The following is an 11,502-nucleotide window of genomic DNA, read 5'->3' as shown; positions in this document are numbered from 1 at the left end:
TGCTGGCTTCCTAGGGTGCTCTAGGAATGGAGCTTCTATGGCAGGAACCATAGAGCCTGGTTCTAGAGCATTTGGGGTTTCAATTTGGTTGGTTGTTTTAATTGATTGGTTAAGTAGTTAAATTTTTTATTAGTAGTTTATTTACTATTGACTTTGTTTATATTATTGTATGTTTGGGGGTTAATTGGAATGCACTCTGGTACAATATAAATTATTATTATTATTATTATTATTATTATTATTATTATTATTCCCCCCCTTTTTTTCTGAAACAGGTTCCAGGTAACAAAGGTTGGGATGTCAGGATCCTTCAGCAGGAGAATGGATCAGAGGAGGGAGAAGGGCTAGAAGCCATAATTCCCAGGTGGCTGAATCATGGTTTGAGAACTGAAGATTCTGGGAGGAGTGTTGGTTTTATCTGGTCAAAGCAGGGTTGTTGTCGTTGTTCAGTCATTCAGTCATTCAGTCATGTCCGACTCTTCGTGACCCCATGGACCAGGCCTCTGAAAAGCTCTTGGGATGAGTTGGATTTTAGTGAATGGAAGAGTAGTGTGTTGTGAATAAGGTGTGTGTGTTTGTGTGTTTGAGAGAGAGAGAGAGAGAGAGAGAGAGAATTGTATGTGCATGCGCTTGCATGTGCAAACACATGAGCATGTGTTTACGCATGTCTGTGCTCACCCACATGTGTGCACCACCCCAGCAGACACCCAGTGCAGCCCTTGGGTGCTGATAAGGTTGTGCACACCTGTTGTAAGGGACCACAATGGGGTTATAGCAGGGGATTGTTAGAGCAGAGGTGATAATGGTGAAAGTAGAAGAAGGTCATCAAGCCATCTTGTTATATGTGGGCTTCCTCTTTCCCAGAAGGAACTGCATTTTGGTTACTAGCAAATTCTCCTGTTCTGTACTTTGGGGAAAAGATGCAGCAAAGAGCCATTAGCAATACAACTAGCAGTAGAATGTGGTTTGTTCAACGGGAGAGGGTTAGGTTTTGTAGAGTTCTGCACAGTAGTGTAAAAGGCTTGGTCTTTTTGCCTGTTAGGGTGTCCCACGGTGATCTTCAGCACTGTCGTACATACCTGTCAGTGTCATACTAAAGTAGAGACTACGCCAGAAAGGGGGCATATAATAATAGCTGCTTGCCTGTGAGATCTAGAATTGGCATTATGTAGACATATAGTAGAAAACAAGCGCAACACTGTTTCTGAAGAGTGCGTGAATGGGGGGGGGGGTTACCCAGTACAGTATATCTGCAGCTTGTCAAAGGACTGGATGTGGACGTGAGCTGGGATGTTGTAGCACTGTATTAAAAACTTGGTTCCGAGGAACGTGTCTCTCTCTGTGCATAGGTACATACCATGGGGCTGGTAGCATTTTATTATCCAAAAAGCATAGAGATAAAGTGCACAACATTTTTTAAAGAAGGACTTGGCCACAAAAGTGCAGTGAAGCCTTGTCCAGTGATGTTGCAAGTAATGGCATCATTGCTTGCCTGGAGAGGGTGACAACCTTGTACGGACTTTGCTTTACATTAAAATATGGCTATTCGGAGTGTGGTATTATTGATGCAGCCTGTCGTATTGCATTAACAGTCTGTCACTGGAAGTGCGGTGTTGTTTTATTGGATGGGAGCCTCCTGTTGCAGGTCCCTTGACATTTTTCCATCAGTGTTCCAGCCCTCCCTGCGCTTTTAACTTTAGCAAGACCTCAGGAACTAAATTATTTGTAGTGCAAATAACCCCACTCCAACAGGTATGAGAAGATAAAACTGGACCACCGGCTGACCGATCAATAATGAGTGTTTAATACCTGTGCTGAGATTTTTCTACAGAATGACGACAGCTGTGGAGAACAAAGACCTCTTCTCTCTCTCCCAATCTCTCTCTTTCTTTGTAGGAATGATGCCAAACTTTGGAGAGATCAAAGTACAAGCAGTGTCCAGAGATGATCCCATACAATAAAAAAGAAAAATAACAAAAATAGAAGGATTGTGTTATGCTTGTTAATTTACAGTTAGGCTGCCACATGCTATGTAAGCTGTAATATGCCCCCTAGTGGTAATAGTGATAACCCATCCGGCCTAGGAATGTTTAGAGAAATATAAAAGGTATGGGTGTATAGACATGGGATTCAAGAAGCCTACAAATGTTACGTGGAGAGGATATGACATGCAACCTCAGCCTGGCTGTTGGAGTTTACCAAATGTGCATTTGTGGGAAACAGATGTGTGCATTATTCTCTCTAGTTCCAACGTTCAGGTGTGAGTGCTAATGCTTATTAAGCCAAAATGGCACTATCCACACACAAGAAAGTGGTAGCCTGGGGGAGGCCCAAGGTTTGCAGAAGTACATTTTTAAAGTTAAAAAAAAAAAAACCCTCTAAGTTGGGGGAACCTCCCACAACAGTCCAGTAGCTTTTGAAGGCTCCTTGAATCCCGAATGCTTGATGGCCACAGAATGCTACCTAACCCATCAGGGAGGGGAGACAAAAACATCGGGTGGGAGGGGGAATGGAGAGGCATATCATGGACGAGGGCATGGCTGCCTGGCTGGCTGGAACAGTGAACAGGCGCAGTCCACACTGCAACATTTTGTTGCAGAGATCCCACTTGTCCTTCCTTCATTTGTACATAAGTTAAGATGCAGGTATACACTAGAAGCAGTGGAAAAGGGCAAACATTTTCATGAAGCTTTATTAAGCCCTAAAATACTGTCCTGGGTAGCATGGGAATGATACACAGCTCTACGAATGCTCTGGAACATTGTCTCTGGGAGTGTAGTAAGCCTGTGGGCAGGCACAGTGCAGTGATACGGGCAGGGAGGTGCTGACCCCTTGCATCAACAACCTGCCTCTCCTCTCTCTTTCCCCTGCTCCACTGTGTCAAGCATGGCATGTTCACTGCCATGCTTACCTAAGGTGTTCCGGCTCTGGAAGCTCTGTGGCCTCCTGAGCTCATACTGAACACATATGCCAGGCACACATGCTCAGCACAGTTCCCCATTCAGCAGGCAGTGAGGCAGGGTGCCTGGGAGGAACATTCTGCCTCACTGCTAAAATCCTGGACTGATCCAGTCCACCTGTGCTTGCTCAGGAACCAGATTTTTACTCAGAGACAGGGTGTTCATGCTGGGCACCCATAGCAAATCAGATTGGGTTGAGTAAAAGGAAGTGTACATAGTGTGCTGCCTGGAGAAGAACAAGACTCTCTCTCTTTTTCTTGGGGTCACAAGATGGTGGCTGTACTGGCTGGAGCTTAATGAAAGAAAAAAATGCTGCTGGATGCCTCATAAGGGCACTGGTGGGGAGTTGGGCAGCAGCAGGAGGCTGGAGCTGGCTGGCTGGTGCAATGGTGTGGGCTGGTGTGTGTTTGTCTGCTGTGTGTGTGTGTGTGTGTTACTGGGGTGAGAGTGGGGTGAGTAAATTTTTCCTGAGTGAATGTGTGGGGGTGCAAGAATTTTTTGCCAAGGATGAGTAGATTTCCCCCTCACCATGACTGATGGTGTTAGAACAAAAAAGTGGTTCCAAAGAAGAACGTTTGTTGGGCTTTGTGGATTACTGTGAGAGCTGGACTATAAGGAAGGCTGAGCGCCGAAGAATTGATGCTTTCGAACTGTGGTGCTGGAGAAGACTCTTACGAGTCCCCTGGACTGCAAGGAGGTCAAATCAGTCAATCCTAAAGGAAATCAACCCTGAGTGCTCATTGGAAGGACAGATACTGAAGCTGAAGCTCAAATATTTTAGCCACCTAATGCGAAGAGAAAACTCTCTGGAAAAGACCCTGATGCTAGGGATGTCAGAGAATTTCGCTACGAATCTCGGCGAGGCCGAATGCCAGCGCATTCGGCCCCCCGAAATCGGTGGCGGAACAGTCTGCCACCCCCCCCGCCACCCCCCCGGGATGGGACTTACCTTGGGCGAATTTTCCTGGCGGCAGCGGCTCCGGCAGCGGTTCGGCGGCGGCAGTGGTTCGGCAGCGGCAGCGGCCGGTTTTCTGACCGGCCGCCGCCGCCGCCATTTCCAGTAAAATAAAAACAAAAAAAGTGATAGGCTACGTAAAGATTTACGTAGCCTATCACGGCTAGATTTAAAAAAAAACACCATGATAGGCTACGTAAATGTTTGCGTAGCCTATCACGGCTGATTTAAAAGAAAAAAAAAACCGCGCGTATGCAAATGGCGGCGCCCATGGGCGCCACCATTTGCGTTCCTTATTTTGGCACGTCTTAGTCTACGTAAACATTTACGTAGACTAAGACAGCGAAAATAAGGGGAACGCAAATAGCGTAGACGCTACTCTACATGTGTTCCCCTTATTTTCGCCATCTTAGTCTATGTAAATGTTTACGAAGACTTAAGACGTGCCAAAATAAGGAACACAAATGGCGGCGCCCATGGGCGCCGCCATTTGCGTACGCGCGGGGTTTGTTTTTTTTTTAAATCAGCCGTGATAGGCTACGTAAACATTTACATAGCCTATTACGGCTGACTGCAGGGACGCAAACGGCGGCGGCTACGGCCGCCGCCATTTGCGGAGCCGGCCGGCCAGGATTCGGGGGGGGAGGGACGGAGCGCCTCCCCTCCCAGCCAGAATTTCAGGGGGGAGGGACAGAGCACCTCCCCCCACCACCAGAATTTCGGGGGGACGGACGGAGCGCCTCCCCCCCACCGCGAATGTCACCCTTCAAAAAGGTAAGTGACTTTCGTACATCCCTACCTGATGCTGGGAAAGATTGAAGGCAAAAGGAGAAGGGGACAGCAGAGGATGAAATGGCTAGATAGCATCACTGATGCAATGAATGTGGACTTGAGCACACTCTGGGAGAGAGCGCAAGAAGGACAGGAAGGCCCAGCGTGCTATGGTCCATGGAGTCACAAAGAGTCAGACATGACTGAACAACTGAACAACAACAACTACTACTACTGTTACTACTACTACTACTACATGCAAAGGGGTGGGTTTGGGATGCTCTCAGAACTTGCTGTTGTGTTCCAAATATGACTTTTCTATGTGACTCTGCAGTGATGATGTTGATAATGATGATTTTGTTTGGCTGTGTGATTCCCTGCCCCCTCCCTATTTTGCACTCATGATCTTAAAGTCACTAGATTCCCTGTGCAATGGGATTTGTTGGTAGAACAGGAGAACGTGGTTCCCATGGAGTGCTTTTGTCTGGCTGTGTGAGTGTGTGTGTGTGTGTGTGTGTGTGTGTGTGAGAGAGAGAGAGAGAGAGAGAGAATGGGGTTTAAGTATATGTGAATGGGTGAGGTCAGCTTTGCAGGCCTGCTCTCTCACTGTCCCTTTTTGCAATGGGTTTTTGTTATTATATGCAAAGGGGTGAATTTTGCTGCTCTCAGGATTTGCTGCTCATGCTTGTGAAGTTCAGTCCTTCTTATTTCTGAGTGACATGCATAAACTGGAATTTTTTATTGTGTTGGTTCTAAATTTGTTGCTGTTATTTTGTGTGCCTGTGTCAATCCCCACCCCCACCCCCTACTCTTTTGCACTCGTCATCTTAAAGGCACTTAATTCTCTGTGGAACGTTGTTGCAGGAAGATAGAATCATAGAATCATAGAATAGTAGGGTTGGAAGGGTCCTATAAGACCGTGGAGTCCAACTCCCTGCTCAATGCAGGAATCTAAGTCAAAGCATCCCTGACAGATGGCTGTCCAGCTTCATATTGAATGCCTCCAGTGTGGGAGAGCCCACTACCTCCCTAGGGAATTGGTTCCATTGTCGTATTGCTCTAACAGTCAGGAGGTTTTTCCTGTTGTTCAGCTGGAATCTGGCTTCCTTTAACTTGAGCCCAGTATTCCGTGTCCTGCACTCTGGGATGATTGAGAAGAGATCAGGAGAATGTGGTTCCAAAGGAGTGCTTCTGTGTGGTTGTGTGGCTTCTCCCACCCCTGTTTTGCACTCATGATCTTAAAATTCAGGTGCCTCAGTTTCTCCTTTGTGTTATATGGGTTGTGAGTTGCTGGGGATTTAAAAGATAGCTTCACCTATTGTGATCCCTTAGCTCTGCCCCACCAGCCCCTGTGGGCACCAGCTGTCACTGTCTGTGCTGTTCTGAGAACCACAACATTTCTGAATAATTCCAGCACCCATGCAACTCTGCAAGCACGTCCACACAACTGGTCAAAGCACAAACATCATTATAGCTTTTGTGTGATAGTCCTGCAAGTCCCTTTCAGTCTCCGAACTGCTTTTCTGCACATCACAGATAGGGAGATAAACATCTGTTGCCCTCCAGCTGTTTTAAACTACAACACCCATAATCCCTGACCTTTGGCCATGCTGGCTGGGGGTGATGGGAGTTGCAGTCCAAACCATCTGGCAAGCACCCGGTTGCTTTCCCCTGGTCTAGCTGCAGGGGGATACGCATAGCATTCTTTACCCAGCCACCCTGTACTTTGATTCAGGAGACGAGGAACTCATGGTCTCCAGAAAAATGATTAAAAGCAAAAAGTTTGCTAATCTCAGAGTGTGAGCTACACTGCTTGGCTGCCACTGCTGCATGGTAGCCAACTAGGAGAGAGGCTCATGCATTTACCAAATCAGAACAATGAAGATAGAGTGAACTGGGCTGGACTGGATTGGGCAGAACAATTTCCAACATGGTACGCCCATGCACTAAACTTCAGCAACTGGTGCAGGGTGCCAGGATACCCGGCACTTCTTTCTGCCACCCAGTGGCCCGCACTGGTATATATACATGTGTCCCGTTCTCAGTTGTTGCTCAGTCATGGCACTAAGCCAGGCAGCATGTCCTGCATCCCTGCACACACTGTCTACGTTGTGCTATCCCCAGAACAGAAGTGCAATCGTGAAGGATGGTGGGAGGACTATACTCAACACGTGCACCTTCCTGCATTATTAACGGATTGTCTTGAAAGGCCCTGAATTTCCCTTCCCTAATCTTACTTATAATACTACAGCAACAAAAAGTGTATGCACCAGCCCCACTGCTTCAGGTTGTGTCCCCAAAAGGGATTTCCCCGCCCCCCTCACCCCAGTTTCTACATCCTTAATCCCATGGAAAGATGGAAAGGAGGTATGGAGTACAAGAAAAAGCAAACTCTTTCAGGAAAAGGAGCATGAAGAATTATTATGTTTTTAAACGATGCTCAATTCCATTTTAAATAAAAGGAACATGTTTATTTTTAAGATCATACCCAGAGTTGAAAATCCATTGCTGGATTTTGTCAATTAGTATTGTGTGTTTTTCCTCCCAATCAAAACTTCAACGACAGCAGGAGGCTTTGTGACTAATTTTGGTTGATTGGTAATCAAAAAGCTGGCAAGGACTCCAATTTCTTGCCTTCATGTATACATTTTAAATGTGTCTTGAGATTCTTCAGAAGGCATCATGCTACATAAATACAAGAGAGCGGTAGTAAAACAGAATGCCAGCTACCAGGATCCACCCAAAGCTAGCCTTACCATGAAGGGATGTGAAGGGGTGCCATTTTCTGGCCTCCTAGCTCCATCTCCATATTTTCATATTTTCACTGCAGGCTTAAATCAGAGGCGAGAGGAAAAGTTCTTTTGTCTGCAGACCCGAGTTACTGCTTGTTTTTGAAGCCTCAGCTATATCTCATTCTATTGTTAAAATGCCAACAGCTATGGAGAGACAATGTAGAAAGGAATCCTGGACTTCATTGTTGCACTGCTTTGGCAATTTCCATTGTCATCCCTGCCCCAGCCCCGAACAAGTATAAGCAAAGGGAGATGTTTATGCCCTTTCTAAGTCGGGTCCTCTTGTGTAGGCAAAATGTTAACTTCTTGAGTTTCTTTTTTTAAAAAAAATTGCCCCGAGAATGCTTCCTGTGCTAGATGGGGAGAAATAAACTGTCCAATATTATTATATCCACACCAAAAATAGGTGGTAGCGATGAGTCTGAGAATTATTCTTCTCATATTGTGGGGGGGGGGGGAGGCTTACAAGAACCATGTAATATGGTCCACTATTAATATGTCCATCTTTTGGACTGAGTAGCTGGAGTTGAGTCAGAGACAGGGAGGCTTATGACAATCCTGTAAAGTACTCCACTGTTATCCCCGTACTGCAGATGGGAAGGCTGATGCTGAGAAACAGTGGCGTACAACAACTGAGTAATATAGTCAAGATATATCTCGTAGCCCCCTTTAAAAAAAAAAAAAAACCCTCCAAAACCCAAATCCAATTTTTTGGATACAAACACATGTTCTAGTCATTTGGGCCAGATTTACACTTCGCGTCATATTGATACGATCCCATCATGGTGACGCTATATCTCCCTTGCACATTTATACCTCGTAGCACACACAGCGACATCTATTGCAGCATTTTGGGTAATATGGAATAAAAAGCGGGAAAGAACACTAGAAATCAGGATACGGAATATGTAATGTGCCCCAACAGCTATCAGTGCACTTCAATACCACTAAAAAGCACTAGTGTAGATCTAACCTGTCATACAAACATGCTGTGCTTTTATCATTCTGTGTCCAAAGAAGATCTCAAATGTAACTGGAAACCAGAGGATGTGTTTTACTCTATATATTTCTATATCTATAGCTTAAACAGGCTTGACAGTAATTCCTTCTTCCCAGGGAACGCTGGGAAGTGTAGTCCTTTGAGGAGGCCAGAGCTCTCTAAAAAGGAATTTGCAGCACCACACCAAACTACAGCTCCTAGGGTTCTGTGGGGGAAGCCATGGCAATTAAAGTGGTATAAAACTGACATATTTATAGTGTAGATATGTCCTGTTTCATTTTAGAAGGAGCTCCAATCCTGAGTAGGGGGTGCATCCTCTTTTGACTTTTGTTTCAGGTGCAAAAACATCTCAACAATCTGCTAGCGATTTATAACCATCTTTGAAAAACCTGGGAAGGAAGAGAAATTTTGTACTGAGAACAAAATTTAATACCAACTTAAAATAGGCATGGGGGAGATGGATTTGCATTGTAGTGATGGTGATAATCATTAGGATTGGGTAGGGGGAAGAATTTAATTGGGGATCACCATATCACCATATACCATCACTTGGCTGGCATTAGAAACCTGGAGGAGCGGTTGTAATGGGGCCGGAGAATCCATGCCAGAAGAACCACCCAAACCAAAGTGCTGCGGAACTCATGGCAGCCAGGGCAGAAGCACAGCCTGAGCTTGCAGCAGCTGGGGGGGGTGGGGGTGGCCTTTTTTTTTTCTTTTACCTTTTTGTCAACTGTGGATGACCTTTATTTTCTCTACCGTTGCTTCCAGTGAGAGGGAACAGGGCCGGTGTCAAAGGCAGGCACAGCTAGGCACATGCCGACTGCCCACACTCCAGTAGGGGCCCACTGACAACAGCCCCCTGGAGTTGCTCCTTCTCTTCACCTGCCTCTTGCTCTGGCCTAGACAACCGCAGTGGTGAGAAGGAGGAGCAGTAGATGCTAGTAGGTGTTCACTGGCTATCTGCCTGTCAAGCAAACAAGTGGTAGCAGTGATGAGAAAGAGGATGAGAAGTAGTATCAGCTGGTGACAATGGCAGTGAGAAGGTAGATTCACTGAAGGAAAGGGGACATTAAAGGTGTCTTGCCCAAGGGCTCTCAAAAACCTGGAGCTGGCACTGACTGGGAAATGAATCAAATCATGGTGAAATATCCATGACCTCCAAGAGGTACAGCTAAGTTGCTTTCATTTAAGTTTGCCCCAAGCTATATGGAGTCCTCCAGTCTCAGAAACAACCTCAAGCATTCTGGTTGATCCAAAGCCTCTCTAATCACACCCCCACACACCCCAGACACACTCCTTTTCGGCCCCTACTGCTGTTGGAGCCCTGACACCAGAATAACAATGGGGCAGGAGCTTTTCACTCCCCAAAAGTTTTCACTGGTGGACCTCCCTTTCTGCCTGCAGAGGGGGAGATCCACCATATCCAATGGCCCCTGGAACACCCTCACAGGTTCCAGAGCACAGCTATCCTATAAACCAATGTTGTTGTTGTTCAGTCGTTCAGTCGTGTCCGACTCTTCGTGTAAACCAATAATTCTGTCTAATTTTTTAAACATGAGTTTGTCAGTGCTCCACTGAAGCATTTCACATAAGAAATTGTGCTGGTCCCCCAACATGGTTTCCTGACATCCTTGAGGAGAAAATCACCTTCTCCTTAACATAGAAAGTCTCTTGGTGTTAAGAGAAAATTCACAAGGATGTCAAGGTTGTTGACTAGGCTTGTCGTACATTTGGGTTTCTTTCCAAAGAAAAACCAGAAATAAAAGGATATTATCTCTGTCTTCCACTCTGTATTCGAGTGACTGAAAAGAAGGAAGAAACTCCTTCTTAAATTGTGCAGGTTGGGACCAGAAAATGCAGGGTGGGGGTGGGGTGGGACCTCACAGGGATGCCTGCCAAGTTTTAGTACAGATGTGATTATGTTTTAGAAACATCTTTTTCTCTGATAGGACAACCCCATGCCAAATCTTCCTTTTTTCTTAACTTTAGTTCAACTTATTTCATGTCCTGAGGTTATTACACTGTGTATTTTATCTGTTTTTTAAACTGTAGTATTTTAATATTGTTATGGTTTTATTGTGAATTGCGTCAAGCACTCATTGAGTCGAGGGGCAATTAAAAATACATTAAATAAATAAACATTTCCCCATTTCTGCTCCACATTATTGGCTGTCATTGGTATGGGTGGGGAAACAGTATAATGAGGATGTGAGGTAAGTTGAGCCACATATTACAGAGCAGAAAGAAAGAACGTTACATGAGGCTGCATTTTCAGTGGCAGCCCCCCCCCCACTTTTTATTTAAACTATCATTCCACATCTAGAAGTTACATTTGTTTTCATAATTTCTGTTTTTATCTGTAATTTAAATTGTACATTTTACTTGGAAGCAGTTAAGCCACGTCAGAGGTCTGTAGTATGATACAGAGCTGGGGGATTCTGGGAGTTGGAGTCCAACACATCTGGAGGGCATCAGGTTGGGGAAGGCTGGGATAGACTATCTGTGGGCTAGATCCACAGTAGATACAGTATCTGATTCTACAGTGTAGGAAATGGAGCCAGAGTTGACTGTCAGCTGATAGAACTGACATTCATCTCTGGCATGTGCATTTCCTGACACAACTGAGGAGCTAGGGACACGTGTAATCGAGTGGAGTACTTCCAGTTGCCTGATGCTCCTGTCTATCACACTTTGCTTCTGTTTCCCTGTTTTAAATGCCCAGGATGGTGTGAATTTCTCTCTCTCTCTCTCTTTTACCTGGGCGTGCTGAGCATATTTCTGCAAGAAGAAAGGCTGCCAGAGAAACCAAAACAGCAGGATTTGTCTGTGAACAAACTGTGAAATGCAGGAGACCATCTTTCAGCCCCAAATCCATCTAAGCACTGGTCACCCGCAAAGGATTGATAGCACTGATAAAAAAAGAAAGAAAGTGAACATTTGTTTCAAGAGCTCACAAAATATTCCCAAGGCACCAGTTATTTGGTAGCTTATTCTGTAAACATCCAGAGGCAATCCACTCAACTT

At 45.4% G+C, this 11,502-nt stretch overlaps 1 protein-coding gene across 5 annotated transcripts in view; it reads right to left on the bottom strand.

Moving 5' to 3' along the window:
- Positions 1-1,782: 1,782 nt before the first annotated feature.
- The window catches only part of LOC146348433 (uncharacterized), a 41,657-nt gene continuing 31,937 nt past the window's right edge, over positions 1,783-11,502 (bottom strand). For 4 of the 5 annotated variants that reach the window (XM_084848321.1, XM_084848319.1, XM_084848320.1 and 1 more), the window contains one exon: positions 1,783-1,909. Coding sequence is in view for 3 of the 5 variants with exons in the window: in XM_084848319.1 (XP_084704445.1) it covers positions 1,826-1,909 (84 nt within the window). In the remaining 2 variants the exon portion in view is untranslated. The remainder of the gene's footprint in view (positions 1,910-11,502) is intronic. The other variant, XM_084848323.1, reaches the window with a different exon arrangement.

This window comes from Heloderma suspectum, chromosome 4, assembly GCF_057233095.1.
Source record: "Heloderma suspectum isolate Gila_16-S chromosome 4, 16-S_ref, whole genome shotgun sequence".
Classification (NCBI taxonomy): Eukaryota; Metazoa; Chordata; class Lepidosauria; order Squamata; family Helodermatidae; genus Heloderma; species Heloderma suspectum.
Note: the sequence above shows the minus strand (reverse complement) of the source record. Positions and strands in the feature narration are given on the sequence as shown.